Source organism: Homarus americanus, unplaced genomic scaffold (genome assembly GCF_018991925.1).
Source record: "Homarus americanus isolate GMGI-L3 unplaced genomic scaffold, GMGI_Hamer_2.0 scaffold25827, whole genome shotgun sequence".
Lineage (NCBI taxonomy): Eukaryota > Metazoa > Arthropoda > Malacostraca > Decapoda > Nephropidae > Homarus > Homarus americanus.
The window spans coordinates 7,998,776-8,022,749 of record NW_024738300.1 but is presented as its reverse complement, the minus strand read 5'-3'; the positions used below and the strand labels follow the sequence as shown (position 1 = coordinate 8,022,749).

The following is a 23,974-nucleotide window of genomic DNA, read 5'->3' as shown; positions in this document are numbered from 1 at the left end:
CCCAGGACTTTTTCTGAATATTTTAATAATTTTCCGATTTTCATCGTATTTTCAGTCGGAAGCTTTCCTTAATACTGTACTTGGCTCAACTGTACCACTTAACACCTGCTCCAGGGTAAAATAGAACAATTTTGTTGGCTGGAGACAATGTAAGATCCTCTTACAATAGGCTGGTTCTTTGTTTCCCTGAGAGTCATGTCTTTTATTACAGGTTCTGGTACTTCACTTGTGCATACTGTATGTACTGTATATGGGTTGTCCTTGATGCATAACATGTTGCCTCATACCTGTGATCCTCTTTTAGATTGTTCTGGGATATTTTGCCTTTTTTCTTCTTTACGAGTGTTAATGCCAGAGTGAAGAGGCACTGCCTCTAATTGTGCTTTTGTTATATAAACTGTAATCCTTCTCATTAACTTAAGTCAGTACTGTACATAATTCAATTTCAAGTGCTACTTCTCTCCACCGCTTCTCTTTTTACACTTAGTTTCTGGTACATCAGTCACTGTTATGACCTATGTTATGACCAAGTCTTTGAGAAACAACTCCAATCCCACCAGCCTCCTTGGGATGTATTTGGTGGTGCTGCTGTCCAGTTTTGTGACTGGGTCAAGTCAGCGAGATGTGTAGAAGCAGCTGCATATCTCACAATTGGATCAAAGACTTAGCCTGTAGTGGTAACCCTAGCTTCTAATTTCAAATTTTTATGGTAATGGTTACTTCCAAACAGGGTCACTAATCTTTGGATTAGGACTCAGCTGTCATAGCTCGAGATTTCCTGGTCCAAACCTTAAACTTATGGTGGCACTTTATATGCAAGTCATTCCTCATGGACTTGGCCATAAAATCAATTTCCTGGGTCAAATTATCATTTATAAAGGCTGAGCTTCCTTATTTAAGATGCATTATGTATGCTTTATGGGTCACCACCTCCTCCTCAGCTGGTTTAAGTGTTGCAAGTCCCCCACAAGGCTATAAATACTAAATGGAAGAATAAAGTATGGGATGCCTTTTTATGACTCGGGATGAGTGAGAGATCTAAACTCCCGGCCTCTTCTATTGAGCAAACTCCTAAATGACCAGGAAAATGGGGATGGTTTAAGAGGAAACAAGCTATAGAGTTGTTCTCCAAATGATCGCTGAGACATCCTCTGGATATGTGCAAATTTGTATAAATTTGACTAGTTGGTTTGGGTGTAATGCATTCATTGCTTGGCAGCAGTACATTGTCCATTTGGTTAATGTCACTTGCCGACAAGCATAGCTCACCTTACAGGGGGTCCCAGAGTTACGAAAATTCCTTACGAACACCCGCCTATACGAATGAGGTCCCATAAGGTCAATTATTTTTAAGAATCTGACAAAGGTACAGTGGTCCCTCGGTTAACGAACACAATTCGTTCCATGTTGTTCGTTAACCGAAAATTTCGTTAACCGAAAATTTCATTAACCGAAACCATTGTTTCAATGGGATTTTGGGTAATTGGTTCCAGCTCACCGAAAATTACATACAAAGTAAAAAAAAGGGCAGTAAAGTACACTTACTTTGAGGTGTGCATGTAGAAGGCTCCTGGTTGATGATGATGTTGATGGGAAATAGAAGTGGGGGTGGAGGAGAAGGGAGAAAAGTAGGAAGTGGGGGTGGAAGAGAAATCACCCCATGCTTCATGCCGTCATTTCACCCATAAAATTTTAAGTTCGCTTGGGAATTAGCCCACCCGGGCACAGGTCAAACGACCCACAATGGAGCCTGGGGGGCGAAAAAAAAAGAACGGAAAGAAATTGAAAATATAGAAAAAAAGGTTATACTGTATTAATTTACACCACGAAGATGCCGGAAAACCAGCTTTTTAAAGTGAGACAGATTGTAAGATCATGGAAACACAGAAGAAGGCAGAGCATTCCACAGTTTGGCTGTGTGAGGAAAGAAGGAGGTACTATAACGGGTTATTCTCGTGTGACCGACATCCACAGAGAAATGGTGGGCACCGCGGGTAAGACGTGTGTTACGAACCCATGGCCTTGCCAGCGGTACACAGGATGCCAAATCCACTGAACATTGCCCGTTAAAGTACCTGTAAAAGAGAGAGAGTTAAGCAACATTGTGGCGAAGAGAAAGGGGAGAGAGATTGTCGACTAAAAGAGGAGAGTTAATAAGACGAAATGCCTTTGGTTCCACCCTATCTAATAGTTGGACAGAAGAAGAGCCACCCCAGATATGAGAGCAGTACTCCAAGTTAGGACGAATGAATCCCTTATATACTTGGAGCAACTGCTCAGGAGTGAAGAAGCTGCGGCATCTGTACAGCATTCCCAACTTTCGGGAGGCAGCTTTAGTTATACTAAGGATGTGTGATTTCCAGGACATATTGGAGGAAATGGTGAGGCCTAACATATTTATTTCAGAATTTGGGAGGATGATAGCGTCCTGAAATGTAATTGGTGGGAGATCGTTTACTTTACAAAGTGTAATTGGTAAATATTGAGTTTTGTTACTATTGAACTTAACCAAGTTTGTACCTCCCATTCAGAGATGCTGCACAGATCTGCATTGATAGAAGTAATGATATCAGTTCTAGAAACAGATCTAGTTTGAGAGTTAGGAGGAAGGGGAAAATGTGAGGAAGAGTGAAGAGTAGAATCATCGGCGTAAGAATGGATAGAATTAGTTGTAGTGTGAAGTAAATCATTGATAAAAAGAAGAGAGTTGGTGAAAGAACAGAACCCTGTGGAACACCACTATTGGTAGAGAAAGAGCGAGAAATCGATCCCTCGACAACAACTGCCATGGATCGATTCTCAAGGAAGCTAGAGATGAGAGAACAAAGTGGGGGAGAGAAATCAAAAGAGGGAAGTTTAGATAGCAAAGACTTGTGCCATACCCTGTCAAATGCTTTGGAGATGTCGAGGGCCACGACAAAAGTTTCCCCATAATCCCTAAGAGAGGATGACCAAAGATGGTGTAATAGGAGAGCAGATCACCAGTAGATCTTGCCTGGCGAAAGCCATACTGGTGATCCGACAAAAGAGAAAGGCGTTCAAGGTGACGGAGAAAATGGGAGTTCAAGATAGTTTCGAAAATCTTAGAGAGGGATGAAGTTAGGGCAATGGGGCGATAGTTAGAGGGATTAGAATGGTCACCCTTCTTCGGGATGGGCTGAACCAAGGCATGCTTCCAAGAAGAAGGAAAAGTTTTGGTTTTGAGGCAAAGGCAAAAGAGGCGAGCAAGCACAGGGGCCAGGGCTTCAGCACACTCCCTCAGAACACGAGGGGGTATTCCGTCCGGTCCAGGCGCCTTGCTCACATCCAACCTGGATAACACACCGGCAACCCTGCGAGTGGAGATTATAGGAAAGTGCATAGGTTCAGTAGGAGGTGCAGGGGTAGGAGGGGTAGAGTTGGAATCGTCTAAGGTGGAATTAGAGGAGAATAAGGTGCCAAAGAGGTTGGCTTTCTCAGGGGGAGAGTTGGCTATAGAGTTATTGGGACGGAAGAGGGGAGGAAAAGAAGGCGTGCAGAAGTTGTTACAGATGTTTTTAGCTAAGGACCAGAAGGATTTACTAGAGGAAGAATTAGTCAGGACAGCAGTCTTTCTTTTAATAAAATTCCGCTTGGCCCTACGAAGAATAGCCTTACAACGATTCCTAGAAGTAATGAAAGAGGTGTGGGTAATAGGAGGAGATAGTTTCATAGCTCGATATGCCCTATCTCTCACCCTGCAAGCAAGAGAGCAGGAGCGATCAAACCATGATTGTAATGTGAAAGTTTTGGTAGAAGATGGGATAAATGCACTCATACCGCCCTGTATAACCCCAGCAATGCTGTCAGCACATACTGAGGCATCCCGAGTGGAAAAGCAACATTCATCCCAAGGAAAGTCGGTGAAGAATTCTCGCAAGGATTGCCAGCTTGCCCTCCGATAGTGCCATAGTTGACGTTTAGAGGGGGGATGGGGGAGGTGGTCATGCCCAGTTTGATTTAATAGAAATAAGGTTGTGATCAGAAGACCCTAAGGGGGGCAAAAATTGAGTATGAATAGAAGGTTGTGATCAGAAGACCCTAAGGGGGGCAAAAATTGAGTATGAATAGTGAGAGGGGTTAGCGGTAAAACAAAGATCAAGAATGTTAGCAAGTTGATCGTGTCGATCAGGAACGCGTGTAGGGTGTTTGATTATTTGTTCCAAATCATTAAGTAAGGAAAAAGAGAGTGCCTCAGCTCCACCTGGGTCATCCCTTGCAGAGCCAAGCCACTCTCTGTGATGTACATTGAAATCCCCTAGGTAGAGGATCTCGGTGTAGGGGTGTGTGGAAAGCAACGACTCATGGCAAGAAGTGAGATAGTCAAAGAGTTCGAAATAGTTGGTAGAATTGGGAGAACAGTATAGGAAACAAAGAAAAATAGTCACGGTAGGTAGAGATATTTTGAGCCAGATGACATAAAGGGGAGATTCAAGATCCGTGAGTTGGGCTATAGGTGTGCGTGTATTGCAGTAGGCGCATACACCTCCCTTAGAACGGAAGTAGGTATAAAGGTTGTAGTTAGAGACTTGAAAAGGTTTGGGTGAAGCTGCTTTGGTCAGTTGAAGTTCGGAGAGTAGTAAGAGATCGGGGGAAGAGGTTAATAGATGGTTGGAAAAATGAAGTGTGAAAAAAGCCGATCCTCAGCAACCGTAGTGGCGTCAGTTGAGGCCCCAGTAGCTTGATGATGATCAGGTCGGCCCTGGGGTCCACAACCTTCCCGACCAGTGAGACCCATCCGAGAAGGCCCGCTTCAGTATTAATATTAACTGACATAGGAGAATAAAATAGAATGAATAAAACAGATCAAGAAGGAGTACGGTTTTAGTTGTGGTGTTGTCAATAGTAAGAGAGACAGTTGAGACCCTGCAATTGTGTGTAAATGAGGCAGAAAGTTAGATCAGCAACCTGGGACTTGGTCACAATTTTCGTGATGCCATATAGCAGCAGGGTCTACCATTAGACAACACATTATGCTTCCAATATCTTCGCAGGCGGTAGTACCTCCCTGTTTGGTAGCTGCCTAATTCAAGATTATTTTCTTTAAATCAACACTGCACTGCATTATATATTGTCAATATGGAAAATAAATTTCAGAATGACCAATACTTGCAATTGTACTGTAAAAGCGTAAAAAATATTTTATGTTCAAGAGAGTCTCAAGCAAGATGTTACCTCTACTGACCAGAGATACAAACTGATGCCTGTTTGGTGTATTGAGTGGCTGTTAAATAATTGTTAAAATGACTAAAAATTTTAATTTAAAACTTGGAAAATTATTGAATAGTACAACCTTCTTGATACTTACTCAAATGGGAACGAATTTAAACCCTAGAACCGATTTCTGTATTGGCAGACTAATATTCCAGCTGGTGAGCAAGCGAAAACATGTTGAGAAGAATTCGTAAGGAATTCGTTAACCGAATTTTTTTCGTTAACCGAATTGAATATTCTTTTGGAAGGTAATTCGTTAACCAAAATTTTGTTAACCGAGGGACCACTGTACAATTGTACATAGTATTAACGTACGAGAACTAGTTTGCGTGGCGTAGCGGCGAGGCGGAGCAACGGGTGGGGAGTAATATGTCACCCAGCCACGCGCCTTGAGGGAGTGTCGGTATACCTTACCTTCACCTCAGTAACGTGTGTGATCAAGTGCAAACTGCTGTTTTTTGTTCATTAAATCTATTTTTTGGCCCTCGTCATGGCTCCCAAATGCAAACCTGATGCAAGTGATAGTAGTGCATCCAAGAAGAGGAAAACAATTACAGTACAATGGAAGTGAAAGTTGATGTAATTAAACATTCTGAAAAAGGTGAAACACCCTCAGTCACTGGCTTCAGTCGGTCAACGATCGGAACAATTTTGAATGACAAACACAAAATACTTGAACATGTAAAGGAATCTACACCAATGCACTAAACTGTGATAATAAAACAAAAAATGTGGATTGTTAATTGAAATGGAACGATTGTTAGTGACATGGGTGAAAGATCAGCCAGCCCAGGGTTTCAATGTAAGTTTTAAACTTTATTTTTTTACTTTCCTCTTCTGTATTTTATCTTTCAATTTCTTCTCTGAACTTAAGTTAAGTGATTTGAGATGTATAAAAGGTCTTAGGCTATGATATAGTGCACATAGGTTAAGTGATCCAACTTACGTACATTTCCAACTTAAGAATGTCCTTGGGAATGGAGGTCATTTGTAACCTTGGAACCCCCTGTATAAGCAATGACAGGCACTTTTTATTAGGTAGTAGGCAGTGGTATGTTTCACAGGTCTCTCACTCATCTCCTCAACCATCAAACTCACTTGAGTCTTAGCTGTTGTTGTACTAGCGTAATTATTACTAACCATTTTACGCACTTAAAGACCTTAGCTGTTAACTTGAATCATTGTAATAACATTATATGGTCAACTTCCAAAGCCATCAAAAGGTATATTATATTTCAATATTTCCATCTTTGACTGTGTATAAATATTTGCTTCATCTGTGTGAAATGTTTTGAAATGCTGTACTATGAAGATTATTAATCTTTTAAACTATAGTTACTGTGTTTGTAAATAGATAAAATACATTATTATGATGGAATATTAGCCAAAAAAAATAAAGAAAGATTAAACTGTAATCAATTTGAGTGAAGTTTAGTGAAGACTATGTTGGTTCCCGCTGCACCAGTTTAACATCTTGCTTAGTACAGTACGTATAATCAAGTAGAATACAGTACAACACACTAATATTTTGTAAAGAGTTGCACATGTCTTTGAAAAGTACAGTACAGGTTGTACCTCTCTAGTCCGGCATTCTGTGGTCCGGAACGATTTTAGTTTGTGCAATAGGTAGATAGGCAGTTGTTTTTTTTTTTTTTTTTTTTACTTACCTGAATTATTATTATTATTACAGGAGTATTAAATTTTTGCCCCTCAGGTCCCAATGTGGGTCAGTGACCTATGCCCGGGTGGGCTGATCCCCTTAAAAAAAAAGAAAAAGCCGCGGGAAATTAAGGTTTGTTTACATCCGGCAGTTCGGCTGCTCTCTCTCTCTCTCTCTCTCTGCTTGTCTATACAGAGTACAACATTTAACCCTTCAATATATATATGAGCAGTAAATAAGTGTTGCTTTTATATTCTTATGTAGAGTAATGACGATATATTTTCACATGTGCGCACTTACATACGAGCAGTCTCACTTTTTTTTTACCATTAATGGTTAGCTACTTATATTGTTCCATTTATTAACATTAAATAACATTACAGGTACTTCAAGCAACCATATTTATTTTTTACATTAATTTTACTACAGGTAAACTCAAGGTCTTATTTTCTTCAGTTTTATATGTAGAACCAATCAATCACTGGTTTCGTAAGCTTTAACATAAACAATGCCGGCAGCCGTCTCGTCTCCTCTAATATTCCACGTATTATTAATAAATTGTATTGTTAATTTTGCACACACGTACATTGATTCAATAAAAACAAATTCAGAAACATTAATTAAAATATATATGAACAGTAAATAAGTGTTGCTTTCATATTTTTATGTAAAGTAATGACGATATGTTTTCACGTGTGCGCATGCGCACTTACATATGCGATCTCTCTTTTTCTGTACCATTATCGTTAGCTACTTCTATTGTTCCATTTATTAACATTAAATAACATTACTTAAAACAACCATATTAATTTTACTACAGCTACAACCAAGGTCTTATTTTCTTCAGTTTTATCTGTAGAAACAGTCAGTCGCTGGTTTTGTAATCAACGAAAACAATGTGTCATTTCCTTGTGTGTTTTAATATTCTACGTATTATTAATGAATTCTATTGCTCATTTTCACACATAAACATTAATTCAATAAAAAAGACATTTAGTAATAAATAACAATGAATCTTTTGTACATAAGAGAAATGACGCTGTTTACACGATTATGCACGTTGTCTGCACGTTGGCGGGCCGTTCAAACCCGTCGAAATTCAAGTTTCCGCCGTCAAAATTTTTATTTATTTATTTTTTTGTGTGTTCCAATAAAATACGTTAAGAATTAAAAACTCGCGAAAATTGAGAAGCTACTATACGACATTTAACCCTTCAATATGTCTTCAAAGAGACCATGATGCAGAGAAAGTGGTGCTAGTGCTTCCAGGCATAAGCACAAGTCACTATCTATCCAGGAAAAGGGTGAATTTCCATGGTCTGGCACCGGTCAGGTCCCGAGGTTGCCGGACTAGAGAGGTACAACCTGTATATACTGGACCTGTGTGCAGTATTCTAAGGAGGGATATTAATGTGAATCTCCATTTCTCACATGTAAGCTGCATTGTACACCTTTTTCAGTCCAATACAGTACAGTATACATTAACATCATTTACATGTCATTCTAAGAACTTCTTTGCCATACACTTGTGTCTCTCATCTTTTTAACATTATTGCAAAGTTAATTTATCAGAACTTTCACATTAAACCTGCCCATCCTTTCCTGGTGTAGTTCCAGTATAGGGACACTTACACCTTTACCACTCAAGTTGTTTTCGATGAAAGTTTTCTCAATATTTTTTTTTCCGTACTTCATATCTGCCCAACTGCACTTTATTTCTTCTTTTCTCACAATTCACTGCTATGTCACCGGGAGGGTTTTTAAGAACTGCAATTAAATGCCAGGTAGCGACATGTCCTCCTAATATTACTTATGAAGTAATTATTTGATGTTTTAATTGCCTGTATGTTGGCCTGGTGAGTTATTACAAGGCATTTACATATGTAGGTGTAAACCTAGATGTCGCATTCTGTACTTAATCACAAAAACTGTTTTTTAGAAAAAAAAAGGCTTTTTCACAGCCTCATCACAATCTAGTATAGTATTTGACCTTACAAGTCTTAACCTTTAACCTTTATCTGTAAAAATAATTCTAGTTGACCCAACAGAAAAAGTAACACAAGGCAGTGGAGTTACCATAGAACACATGCAACATAAAATACAGTTTTAGTTTACCTATGCAGTAATATTTAATAAGGTGCTTGCATAATGAAATATAGTGAAATCTTATGAAATCTTATAGTATATACTGTATTGCAGGTAACATGTAATACAAGATATACAACATAACCTACATACAAACATATACAGCACAAACTTTACACAGTATCACTTGCATACTTACTAATAAGGTATAAGAAGCCTCACTTGCTTCATCACTCTCTTAGTTTAGGGTGACTGTGTTGAGGGAAGGGTGCAACTAGTGGAAGGAGTTGTCATGGAGTGTGAGTGGCTGCATAAACCTCCTTGTAGCACAGAGGGGCAACATTGACGATGTGAATGGAACTGGTGTTCCTTCAAAGATCTGGATCTTGTTCAGTTACAAATTTGATGCCTTGCTCAAAGATGTTGATAAATTTCCTGGGATTCGAAAGCTTGCTGGTGTCTTAATTGTATTGGATCCTTATTGCTTAATTCTTTGCCATGAGATTCATCTCATTCAAACAAGTTCTCCACGTCATCCTCATCCCCTTCATTGACAAGTTGACAACTTAGTTTCTAATGGGAACACTGAAACTATGGACACAATTGGGTCATATTCTTCACCACACACCACTCATGCACCTTCTATTATCAATGAATATTTGATGTTTTCTTAGACATATTTTATATTAAATGACTGGCCAAATTTTTTATTGTGGGCTTTTTTCCATTTATTTTACTTATGATCTGTCTTATTGTACACCTCAGGTGATTCAGTTTGACTGTAGCAATAACCCCTGGTCCATTGGTTGTAGAAATGAGGTTATATTTGGCAGCAAAAATACAACCTGCCCATTCTCTCACTTGTCACCTATTTGCTCAGAATGGGTTGGGGTATTGTCTACAAGAAGGAAAGCTTTATTACTGAGATTATTCTTCTTTGTGTATTTTTCTGTGAAAATAGATACAGTACTGTACTGTATTTAATAGATTATGTAATGCACAGTCACCCAAGCCTTAGAATTTAACTTCCATATGAAAGGAAGCTGTACTGTAGTTTGAAGTAACCCTTCACTGCTTGTGGGTTTTCTAAATGGTAAATTAAAAGTGTCTGACTAACAGTGGGTGTTGATACTTGACCGAAAATACCATGATGTTGGTGGTGGTACGGCAGTAATGAGCATTATATCTCACCACTCTCATCATTGTCATGGGTTCAAGTTCTGGTTGACCTGGACACATGTGGGAAGGATGCTATCCAGTGACTTTACCAAACATCATAGAGCTCCTCCTGTATTAACACTTGACAAGTAAAGTTCATAGTAATATAACTAAGAAAGGATCAACTGCCCAAACAGCTAATAAGCTGACAAGTGATGAAATGATAAAAATAATAATAAAAAATCACCAATCAGTGGGGAAGAGAGACATCAGCAGTGATTTAACAAATTATATTCAGCTACAACAACATGTATTCTAATACATTGGTTGATGCAATGTGATGATTTAGTGACTTTATTGAGCAATCAACGGGAGACTGAAACACCAGCAGCTATTTAACAATTTATAGCCAGGTTCTGCCTTCTTGTTTATGTTTACCAAAGATTAACTGAACAACCATTCACTACAGTACTGTACACCCTCTAGCTAACTACATGCTACATGGCATGCCATATTTCCCAACTGAACACAATGCAGATGTACACTATAGTACAGTACTGTACTCTGTTTAACCCTTTACTTTTTACTTTTACTTTTATCCTCTTCTCCCTTAATCGGGGCGATCGGTCACGTCTCTGTTATGCACTGTTGGCAAGTACTGGGCATGCACCGGCTCCTGAATGTACCTGAACCCACACCAGTGTTGGTCAAGTCTTGTCTTGAAAGAGCTCACACTCGGTGCCGTCACAACACTCTCTGGCAGATTGTTCCAAGAGTTTGCAACTCTCACTCCGAAAAAGTTTGCCCTTACTGTTTTCTGGACTTGTGGCTTCTTCAACCTTGAGCTGTGACCCCTTGTGGGGTGGGTGTCCACCAGCTCCTGTGCACACTCAACTGAATAGGGCCCTCTGAGATGTTTATACACCTCAATTAGGTCACCCCTTGCCTGACTGTAGTATAAGCTAGGCAGCTGCAGGCATTCTAATCCCTCTGGATGAGGTGCTAGAGTGCAGGCACCAGTCTGGTGGCCCTACTTTGGACATTTTCAATCAACTGACAGTCCCTAGCATGTCTTGGGGACCAGACAGTACTTCAGGCAGGGAAGTACCTCACTCTTGAAGATCGTTATGAGGGATGGACCATCTAGATACTGTATCTGAATGACCTACTTACAAGACCTACTAGTTTAGTTGCTTGATTCACCCTTTTCTCACAGTGGCCTGAGAACTTCAGTTCACTCTCAGCCTACATATCCAGGTCCTTTTTGCATTTGGTCTCTATTAATGCACTAACTAGCAGTCTTCTTTGTGTGTATTTACAGCTGATTCACCAGGCAAGAAGATGATGGTAGCAGTGCGTGTGATGGAGGGTGCGGGAGGGGGTTTTGAGGATTGCAATTAAATGCCAGGTAGCGACGTGTCCTCCTAATATTACTTATTAAGTAATTATTAGATGTTTTAATTGCCTGTATGTTGGCCTGGCGAGTTATTTGCTAGGCATTAACTTACCTAGGTATAAAGCTAGGCGTCGCATTCTGGATTGAACAAAAAGGTGGATATTCTGTGAAAACTGGTCGAAGGATAATCTGTGAGGAACTGAAATCTCCACAGTACTGATTTAACAGTGGAATTGCTTTATATGTTTAAATGCACAAAACCACCAGTCAGCCAGCATTATCAACTCAGCTGACGCTCCATTCACCATTTCCTCGAGCATTACCGTAAATATCCACTTCCTCAAACTTTTCATATTTCCAAATGACACAATTTCGTGTGTACCTCTAAATCTTTATTGTACAGTACATATGATAATTAGTACTACTGTACTATATGAAATTTAGGAATACAGAAAGATTTTGTTTTTGTTCAGTCCAGAATGTGACGTCTAGCTTTATACCTAGGTATGTTAATGCCTAGCAATAACTTGCCAGGCCAACATACAGGCAATTAAAACATCTAATAATTACTTAATAAGTAATATTAGGAGGACTCGTCGCTACCTGGCATTTAATTGCAATCCTCAAAACCCCCTCCCGCACCCTCCATCACTCGCACTGCTACCATCATCTTCTTGCCTGGCGAATCAGCTGTAAATACACACAAAGAAGACTCTGCTTCTGCTAATTTGTGTTGTATTAGCTGAAATACTAAGTGCCACAAGGATCATATTGTCCTCATCAATTAGGCTCTGCCCGTATTTGATTCTGGAGATGAGAATGACCCTCCTACGCATAGTGATAATGATACACAGTACAGTAAGTGTAGAAGATGATGTTACCCTTGATTTAACCAGTGATTATAGTGAATTTTAGGAGGATTTGATTGATGAGAATGAGAAATATTCTGGCAGTGTTGGGTAGCTTCCACAAGCCATGTGTCCACCCATGAGGCTCCCACATAGGATTGGAGTGATTCTTTGTTAACTACCCCTGACCCCTTGTCCAGTGGATAATGACCTCTCTTTTGATATTTATGCAAGAGGGCATCTTCTAAAGTAAGCCAGTAGGAAACACCTTTGTTGCTGCCATGGTCTTGGATGTTGTGGAAGTTGTCATGCCACTTGAATCTCTCAAGCTAACCTCAGTAAGCCTTGTTGCCTCTGCACTTGAACACTTTCCTTCAACCTCTTCTTTCATATGTAAATCACTTCACAAACTATGGACTTTCTCTTGTATCACAGCAAGAGATAAAAGGAATGTTCAGTTGATTCATATCTTCCAGCTTACACGCTTAATAATCGTTCCATATTCTGCTTAACATTGTTCCTCCCTCGAGTTAGTGGGGGTTACACTTGAGCTGGTCACAGTCCTGGCTACCTTCTCACAGCTTTTCACCATTAAAAACTTGGTAGATGCTGTTAGTCCATGTTTACATCTTATCTCTGTTGTTCCTTCATGCCATGGTTTTGGGTGAGTCGGTGGTATAAGAGTGGATTATGTTATATAAAGATAATATTTCTTATTTCTTACCGTAGAGTTCGATACCTTCACACTGATTACTTACAGGAGATTATGGCGTATCTACATAGAAGTTCACTCCACCACTCGACATTCCATGATTTATTACTTGATAAATGATGATTTAATGAATTCATTTAATTTTCAACATCCATCTAAGTTATTGGTTATACTTTGTCATAACCAATCAGTCATTACCTTTAGTAATAATAAGATAGGATCACAGATACGGGCAGATAATTGCACTTACATTTATTTGTCAAGCTTCCATACAATGATTTACAATTTGCATGGATATATGATTCACTCACGTTCACGCTGTAATAAAATTAATCTTCTAACACAGGGAATTTCCAACTTGGGGACACATGTGATTACTCTACTGTGGGTATGACTTAACAGAGCCTTAATTCTTCAAGTGATACATTTACTGCCAGCCTGGATTGGTTTTGTTACAACCAGGCTTCATCTCAAGAACTTCTTTCCACGGCCATAACAACAAAAAGTACTCTTGGGTTACCACACATAGTCTCGCGTCACTGACAGTCACTGTAGACGGTTGTCGCGGCAACGAGAACTGGTAAGCGTGACTTGAATTAACCATTTAGGTGTAATAGACCAGCCTGGATTGCTTTTGTCGCAACCAGGCTTCCACACGTGATATTTCCACGGGGATAACAAACCTAGGTTAACACACTTAGTCTCGTGTCGATCACGGTCACTGTAGACGGGTGTCGTGCACGAGAACTCTGTAGCGTGAATTAATTAACCATTTACTGTAGGTTTGATAGGCCAGCCTGGATTGCTCTTGTTACCACCAGGCATCCACACGTGATATTTCCACGGGGATAACAACCTAGGTTAACACACTTAGTCTCGTGTCGATCATGGTCCACAGGACGGAGTGGCGGTGGAGGACTCTGTGTGGTGTGGTGTCCCGCTCCCTTTCAGGAGGGAGAGGATGGGAACGACTTCTTAACTAACCCATGGCTCAGGGGATACTACTTAAAATGAGGTTTTTGGGTGTGAAGCGATGAACAGTACAACACTGTTTCACTGCCAACCCCCACCCTAAAGGTTGGCTAACATACACTAATTGAAAAATACATGTCCCAGTTATGCCTCGCCGGGCGTCTTATCTCCAGTAAAACAAACTTTGGCGTTGGTTGCGTGGGTAAGCCTAACGCAACCCATGACACTTCACTATGCTTATGTCATTTAAAGTCTAATTTTGTCTCTGAAATAATACTCTTTTTTTTTTGTGTGTGTATGTGTGACTTCATATAAGGTGTGCTTGGCAAAACACTGGTAGGTCTTTGTGTATTCAGTATGCATGATTTGAGGCAAGTTTTAAGGATCTTTAGTATAGTTGCATACATGCATTCTATAAACAACTGTGACTACATGTACAGTATATGAGGCTGAATACAATGGCCTCTGGTAGTAGACTGCCACCATTTTCTGTGTTGCACAGCAGAGATAGAGTGAAAATGTATCTGGTGATCAAGAAGGTTCTCTTTGATTGCTGCTCAGCTTGAAGTAATTCACACAAATGCATTTTGAATTTTTTTTAATATGATAGTATGAACTGTATGCATTATGAAAACATTAAATATTTTGGTCATGAAGACCATCGAAGCTACAATATGCAAATTTATAATATATGAGAACTGCCTGCAGTCAAAGGAAACATAAGGTGATCTGGTGGTACTGATTTATGTGAGAGCTAGATTTAAATACAGTACTGTATTAATAATCTCCATATTAGTATTATCTGAAATGGCACTTCAATTGAATAATACCTCATATTTCATTGTTTTTCTCTGTGATGCAAACATTTAAATGAATAGCTTAGTTTTGACTCTAAGTGATCTAATAAATAGCATAGAAATGCTTAATGTTAACTGGTATGGAAGTAAATGATGGTAAAGTCCAGTACAGTACGTACCTGTTAACTAGAGTTATTAATACAACGTAATGATTTGTTATTGTGTGTTAGTAATGACTCCTCGGTGTTTTCTGTTCAAATATTGTTTGGTCATTGCAGCTGTTGCTTCAGTAGTGATAGAGAGAAGAGTTTAATACACGACACAGGAGGTCCCCAACTTATGTTCCTGGACTCTGTTCATAAGTCGATACAGTACTGTATGTTTGTAACTCAGAACTATGTTAATTTCACAGTAAAATGCACTACAGTCAACCCTCACTTTACGCGGTTAATGTAACCCGGAGGGTCCCGCGTAAAGTGAGAAACGCGTAAAGTGAATAACATAACATCTGGGATTAATTGAAATGGAGTCCGGGCCGATCCCCAAACTCCACTTTTTGACGACACACAACTTTGTTGTTGTAAAAATATTATCTTAACTTTATGATGGTATGCACACACAATTAATAATTAAGAGAAATATCAATAATATTAGGTTTTTTAACACTTACATTAGTAGAAAAGATGGCTGAGCACACGGGGATGGGCGGTTGGTTCCGAGGCAGAGGGCAGATTATTGGCCCTCACCTATGTCACTTGTATCAATTGTATCACTATCCACCACAGAGGCTTGCAGGGCCTCTTTGTCAAACTCCCCAAAGTCCATATAAGTCCATATCCTCACCATAATTATCACTATCACTGACTTGGGCCGGCTGTGGTGGGTGGCGGGTGAAGAACTGGTAATGTTTTGATGACTGGGCGACCTTGTGCGCACCATGTTTGCGCCGCTTACACAACATGGCGGATGGCGGGAGGTTTGGATCCAAAAATGGCGCGACTCGCCAGCCGCTCTCCGCGTAAAGGGGTACACGCACCGCGGAATGTGAGCATCCTGGGTTCCGGCACAGCACCGCGTAAATGTGGAAATGCGGAATGTGGGACCGCGTAAAGTGAGGGTTAACTGTATATGAATAAAATCCATCCCTACCTGTAGAACCTTAACATTTACAGTAATATCCCATCGATAACAAACACTGTAAATAATGCATGTGAATAATGAACACAGACATAAGTACTGTACTGTACTGTACCAACAAACATTCCTAGATTGAACCAGATTTTTATCATGAATATGATTGGAGCACATTCATACATTCAGTACGGGTGTTAGTAACTTGGGAATCCCCTGTACAGTATAATTATTTATGAGATGGAAGAGTTTGCTGTACTGTAAACACATTTTTATTAACATTTTAATTATTTTACTTCATACTTTACAAGCATACATGTATAATAGTGTACTGTAATCATTCCATTTGTATGATGACCAAAAATACTTTAATTTCGTACTTTGCTGTATGGTGTTGAGAGTGTGTGAATGTGATGTATTATTAGAGTGCATGAAAATGTTACATAACATACAGTATAATGTTGAATGTAAGAAACAGTTTTCTTTATAAATCCTTCAAGTGAATTATTTTTAAGATATCTACCAATAGTTAGATGTGTATTATTGTACAGTATGAGATAAAGGAACTTATTCTGAAGTATTCTGTTATATAAAAGATTCTTTAGAGTATACAGCAAAATAATATTAAGTTGATTACCCTTTGAAATGTCAAATTGTAAAGAAGTGTTCTAAATGGTTGATGAAACTAATATATTGTAAAATTATGATGTTATAAAATTTCTGCATCATTAACTTTTTTTTATCTATTTCCATTACATAATACATTATTACCATCTTATGTAGTGAGACTACCTTAGTGTATTCTGGGCAAACTATATACTGTACAGGGATACGTATATTATATACAGTACAGTATACTTTATGTATACGTAGTTACATACAAAAGTCCTGTGGCTCCTTCTGAACCACAAACCCCAAGATTCAGACGTGTGAATCTGAAGCATTTATGGACTAGGTAATGCAGCGGTGTCTACTGCTTCGAGTTCATAAATCTGAATCTGAAGGTTCATGAAAGAACAGGAGAGGCGACAGGACTTATGTGGATGACTGTGCCTTCATATCTAGATCTTCCTCTGATGTTAAAGCATTATTTGGTACTGCAGTGACTTACTTTACATATTGGAGATTCATAGAGTAGTGGGTTAAGAGAAGGGAAAGAGGGAGTGACTATTAAAGGATAGAATGAAGGAATTTGATGATACAAAGTGTGTAAGTATGGTTGAAAATACAGAGATATGAAGTGACTAAAGGCAAGAGATATGTTGTTTAAATCCTAAATAAGTTACTGTGTTGGTTATTGATCAGCTCAATAAGAAGGCTGATGATTTTGACTGAAGCTCCTCAAACTCTTCTGTATCCATAGTTATATGAGACTATTAGCATCCATCCCATTTAGACCCATAACTGCTCTTTCCATCATTAACCTTTAACATTCTTCTCCTACATAAGTCATAAGAATATACTTCCACACACTCCAACTGTGTCTCAGACTGCTAACAACATAGTATCTGTCACATGCATCGAATGTTATATTTTCCACTTACTCAGTTGCTTTCTGCAGGACTTCAGGCACTCTCTTCCCTGGCAAGGCAGGGTCACAACTCCCTGAGGTAAACATAGATTACCCACTTACCCTAAAGAATATTGGAGGAGGTGACAGTAGTCAACCTACTTACTTGTTTAACAATGTGGATAATAGTAAGAAAAAAATAGTACAGGTTACATTTTAAAATATACATTACTGTAGAAGACAAAAATCACTGTTTGAAAAGCTACTTGATTAACTAAAGAATATTGAAGGTTAGGTATGATCTTACACTTGATAGTGAGAACAACAACTGGTTTAGGTTTTAAGATATAATTTTACAAGAACCTGACAATGTTAACAGACAGGTGAACACTAAGTTGAGAAGGTAGTTTACAAGGAAGGAAATATTAGGCATGTTGCTGTACAGTGTGTAGTTGATATGTAGACTTTTCCAGAAACACTAAAACTTAACCAGTCATGTTTAAGGATACTCACAGTTATAGAAGAGAAATGATAATCAAGTGCATATGAAAAATATACAGAATGGACTGAGATTATATGGATAAGTGGAAACAGAGTGTGTTCATTTGAGGTAAGTGGAGGTACAACAGATGGTTAATAATGGAAATACAGTACTGTATAGGTGAACTGAAATAAGGTAATACAGTACAGTACAGTATATGTTTTCAAAGATTTATGCTAGCAGGGTAGTTTTGGGGAATGCAGTACAGCACACTGTGTACTGTACTGTACTGTAATTCATAAAATAATTCTAATAACAATTACTAGTGCCCACTATCTCTTTAAATTCGTCCTAGTAATTTGTATGCAAACATTATACTGTACAGTACTGTACTTTAATTTGTTAATGCATAAATCAGCTACTTGACAAACCCAGTGAATTCCTACTTTATTAACTTTTTTTTGTAATAATACAGTGAGAAGTACGTAAACAAAAGGATGTGTTATGTTGGTGGGTTTTTATGATAGTGTTTTTATTCATATTATTAGATTAATCCTTTAGTGGCTCCCAAGTTCATTTAGCAGTGTTCGTGTCACAAACAACTGAAACAATTAATTACAGATTTTATTCCTGACTGATATGGAGGATTGGGTCCTTACTTGTACATCCAACAGTACAGTAAATGGTGTGTACTGTTAGATGTGCTTGCTGTTGGGGGTACTGTATAATCCTTGACTAGACTAGCACTTCCTGGGGTAACCCAATATCTTCTGACAACTTAAAATCAGACCAGCACGTGACCAGCCACCTTCCATCTTGCTGTAGCAAGAAAAGGCTTGTGTACACAAGTATCAGTCTTTGTCACCATGAATAAGGTAAATTTTCTTAAAATTCTGAATGCCTTTTTGGCAGATAGACTTGCAGAATTTTTGGGTGGAGCTAAGATTAGTGAATGATAAAGTGGATTTTTTTTTATTCTTTATGCAAATAATTTATTTTGCACTCATTAATCAAAGTTTATGTAATTTCTGAGAGGTTTTATCTTTCAAATTTTAAGTACTGTATGTTAATTTGACTCAAATATGGTGTTTCCTATAATTCTTGAATGTCAGAAAAATCGCATCTTAAGGAAGGAGCTGTTTTGTTGAAAAACTTGTTACTTATGATGATATTTTAATAGCAGTTCACTCATAATACAAATGAAAATTTGGAGGAAGAATTACCAAACATTGGTGTGCATACAGTATTTTGCTCATGTCCTGGTGATGCTTGACTTACAATTTTGCAGATAAAGATAGAAGAACTGTACAGTACACTCTTGAGGAACTGCTGTACAGTACAGTACTACAGGGACTACTGTAATAGGTAATGAAGGTTACAGTGATGACCAAACTTGGGATGAGAACCATCTTGTACTATATATTAAGGCTTCATTTTATGAAAGCATTACAAAACGCTGACATTGTTTACAGGTACAGTTGAACAGTGAGGATCAGAGTTGCAGTGCAAGAGAATCTGCAGGAACAGCGAAGGTCCCAACAAGCTTAAGGAAGTTACAACAATTTCCCTCTCAAAACAGAACTGCTAATAGTAACTCACCTATAGTACAAAATATAGAACAACTTCAGGAAAAGCCATATTCCTGTACACTTTGTTCCTTTCGCACTGCCTATCAGAGTAATCTAACTGCTCACCAACGAACTCACACTGGAGAAAGGCCATTTTTATGCCCATATTGCCCTTCGCAATTTGCAAGAAAGTCACACCTCAAACAACACCTCAGTACACACACAGGAGAAAAACCTTATGCCTGTCAGTACTGTTCTTATAGATCAAGTCGGATGAGTTATCTGAAGAGGCATATGGAAACACATACAGGGTGAAACATGGCAACCAGTATTAATAAAGTTTCTGAATGTAAAAATATTAGAAATCAGAGTTTATGGGAAACGAAATAAAATCTACTTCCAGTTTCAGGAGAACTGAAGCTGTACTTCACAAGGGATGTGTTCAGTTGATTATTGAGCAAAATATGAAAACTATATGATATCTGTGGTAAAACTAAATCCTACTTTTCCATGTTTCTTTGTTTTTTAATAATAAAGTAAGAAAATTGTCATATTAGATATTTTAATAATGACTCCTGTAGAGTTTACATATGACTGTATCAGTATTACTTTATATGCATGGCCCAGATAAACCCTTTATATATTTAGTTCCTTTTAAAGACCAACATTATTAATATGCCCAAAACAATTTTCCATAGATGTAACAAATACTTAAAAAGATATATTTTTGAAAAGCATGATGCAGTATGGTACATGCTGTATACTGTACATTTATACAGTACAGGTATACTGTTTTGAAGAAAAAAAATCAATTTCAAACTACAGTATATGTTTGAGTATGATCATACAAATGACTTGAATAAAATCATGTGTACATTACCTCTCTAAAATCTAGTTACTGTATCAGACATTTGTTTGCCTTTTCCCTTCTTTACATCAAAAGAGAATGTTTATCAGGAGATTGCAATGTTTTATATTATTGTTAGAGTTAAGTGACACGTTTTTTTATCACAATAAATTGTTTCTAAGGTGACATGAATTTTTGTTAATCATAGTAAATTGCCCTAACTCTTCCTTCTTCAACTCCATGCACAGTGGAATGGGAAGCTGGACCCACCACTGCATGGATTCCCAAAAGAAAGCAAATGGTATTAACACATTATTAATGATGATATCTCAACTTTTCACTTGAGTAAGCTACCAGGGGTGGATCCAGGAATATCAAAAGGGATGGGTTCAAGAAATTGTAGGTTGGGGAACATGGGGAGTACAGAAAGCCCACCCAGCTAGAGGGTTTTGGTGGGGGCACTGTAAGCTCCTCCAGAAAAATGTTTGAAATCTGACCAATATCATGGACATTTTGAGGCCATCTTGAAGCCATGTGTACTTGATATTAGGAGATATTCTAAGGTCAATAGTAATTACTTTTTATTATACAAAGATGCCTAAATACAATATATACTGCATTAAAAATTATATCATTTTAAGAGATCTACCATAACATTTAAACTTTTACATTTAAGCAGTAAACAAAAACATTTAGTATAGACAATGAAATGCTCAAGAAAGAAATGTGTGCCCAGATCATATCAGTGGTTAATGGCACCCATGCAGTATAAAAAAAGTTAATACAAGTCACCTGTTCCTATTAATTTGATTTATAAGATAAGTACAGTAAAGTATTTTATGTTACAGGGTACATGTGTTACGTTTTAAATGCAGGAAAGTGGTTTTCTTATCGTAGAACTCAGATACCTTCACACTGGTTACTCACCCAGGAGATTATGCTGTATCACTACGTAGAATTTCACTCTGCTTCTGGCATTCAATGCGTTGTGTACTTGATAAATGATAATTTAATGAATTCCATTAATTTCCAACATCCATCTAAGTTATTGGTTATACGTTGTCATAACCAAATAGTCATTACCTTTGGTAATAATAATAATAGAGGGATCACAGATATGGGCAGATCATTGCACTTACGTTTATTTGGCACAATTCCATACACTAGACTTATAATTTGCATGGATAGGTCAGTCACTCACATTCACGCCACAGTATCGTAAGTTATAAGGGAGAGTTTGTCAACCTGGAGAATTAATCGTTTAGATCTATTAGGCCGGCCTGGAGTGCTCTTGTAGCAACAGGCCCTCACCATTGTTCACTTCCTTAACAGGATGTGTTAACTTGTCGCTGGACTTAACAACAATATCGGGGATTTGCACACACAGACTCGTATTACTGGTAGGACTGTATGGCCCCTGTTCTAAATCCGCGGAGCAGGAGGTCTTCTCTAACCCAAGGTCTAAAGCCCACTGACTAAAATGTGGTTTTGAGGCGTGAAATGACCCCTATCGGCTGGCCGGGTACCTTATCTCTACCTAAACAAACATTTGGGATGGGTTGTGCGGGAGGCCCAGCGCAACCCATGACAACATGTATTTACATTTATTTACTGTATTTCTTTCATTCTAGAGAAATTTACAGCTTTACACATACAGTACTGTATAGTATAAATTTCCTAAAAGGTAAAACTGCATTTTGTTTGTTCCATCAAGGGTATAAATTGGACTGGAAGTTTTTGTACATTATAATGACCTGTGCCTACACTTCTACTGCATTTAAGGCATCATCCATCAGTCTCTTCAGTTTGTTTCCTCTCTCAGTCTCCCCATTTGATGCTATTGTGAGAATAAGTAAGATTAGCTTGGCCAAAACATTAAATTCAGATGATCTAAGCTCCACAAGTATCACCAAGCTCTCCACATCCTTCTGGGTGGTACCATTTCACAAGTGGCATATTATTCTTGAATTGGTCAAATTAAAAATCATTTGTTGGCATGCATAAGTGTTCACTTTCTGTACAGTGAAATTTATAACAGGCTTATACAGGGCGATTCTCAATTGTGTACAGTAAATTGCAGGGTGTATTGCTGGAAAAATTCGTAGGCAAATGTTGATATGGCAAATGTCGGAATCCACTTAGTTTCATAGGTTGAGGTAATGATAGTGAGGTTGGAGTGAAACAGTTGTGGATTTTTTGTAATTTTATGAACATAGCTTTACACAATGTGATACACTTGCATTATTACAGTAATTATTAAAAATTCCCTTCCTCTGCCTCTATCACATTATCTAGAGAACCCAATAAACAGCATACAATAGGTAAGTAAATAACAATGCACCTTTTATACTGTACTCATTAAGAACCTGGCTATGGTCAGTGGAAGCAGCTTTATGGTAGGAGTACACTAACTTGTGTTGATGATACTTTATTCACCATTTTGTAGTGGAAAGTGAAATTTTATACATGACAAGGTATTGAAAGACTACTGGGAGGGGATCTCCAAGGTGCTGATTGTGAAATGTAATATGTATGGATACTCAGACTGACTTCACAAGATGACTTAAGAATGTTGACATTGTTTACAGGAACAGCTGAACAATGAGGATCAGATGAGCAGCTCACAAGGACTTTTGGCAGCAGTGAGGGTATCTACCAGTGGAGGGAAATTATACCATTTCCCTTCACATAACAGTGGTAGTGAGAGTGAAGCAACATCAGTACAAAAACCTGCATCATTCATTCCAAGAAAGCCATATTTATGTACTCAGTGTTCATATCAAACTAAACATAAGCACCACATGACATATCATCAGCGCACCCATACTGGAGAAAAGCCATTTTTATGTAAGCATTGCCCTGCCAAATTTACTAAACAGTCCCAGCTTACCCAACACCTTAGAACACACACAGGAGATAAACCATTTTCCTGCCCACATTGCCCTGCTTGTTTTGCCAGAAAATCCACCCTCAAGCATCATATCTTCTTACATACAAATATGCAGCCCCATGCCTGCCAGTTTTGTTCATATCAAACAAAGCAGCTATATCACTTAAGGAAACATTTGAAGACACACATGTCAGGTAAAATATGAAAAATGAGTGAGATTTTCTTTGAACACTATTTGTAATTTCCAAAAGTGAGTTGTAGGTAAAAGTTGTTCATTACTAAGTTAATTAAAGTGATTCTATAGTGTTTATTTTAAGTAAGCTGACTGATCTCTTGATGAAAGTACTGTACAGTACTGTATTTGTAAACAAGGATAAATGAGAAGGTAATGTTGTATTCAAGAGTTCTGACATTAAAAAGTAAGAGCGAGTTAGAAAATATGTCATTAGTTCAGTTATATAGAGTGACGTTATAGTGTTATTACAGTACTACAGTAGAACGTCGATTTAAAGCGATTCAATTTAAGATTATTTATCTAAAGTGACACCCACAATTAAGGACAATGTTTTAATTTAAAGCGAATCATTCCTGTTTTGTGCGAGTCAATCTAGCACATCATATTTAAAATTTTGCGCCTAATGTTTCTCTGGGCACACTACACTGTCCTAAGGGCAAAGCTGTATTGTA

The 23,974-nt window shown here is 38.2% G+C and overlaps 1 protein-coding gene across 2 annotated transcripts in view; it reads left to right on the top strand.

Annotated features, from left to right (window-relative positions):
• LOC121873816 (zinc finger and BTB domain-containing protein 7C-like) overlaps positions 1 to 23,974 on the top strand; it is a 114,994-nt gene extending 91,020 nt beyond the window's left edge. The window contains exon 6 of one of the 2 annotated variants that reach the window (XM_042377540.1): positions 22,986 to 23,974. In XM_042377540.1, the coding sequence (XP_042233474.1) occupies positions 22,986 to 23,492 (507 nt within the window). In that variant the 3' untranslated portion in view covers positions 23,493 to 23,974. Of the gene's footprint in view, positions 1 to 19,454; positions 20,584 to 22,985 lie in introns of those variants that run through there. The other variant, XM_042377542.1, reaches the window with a different exon arrangement.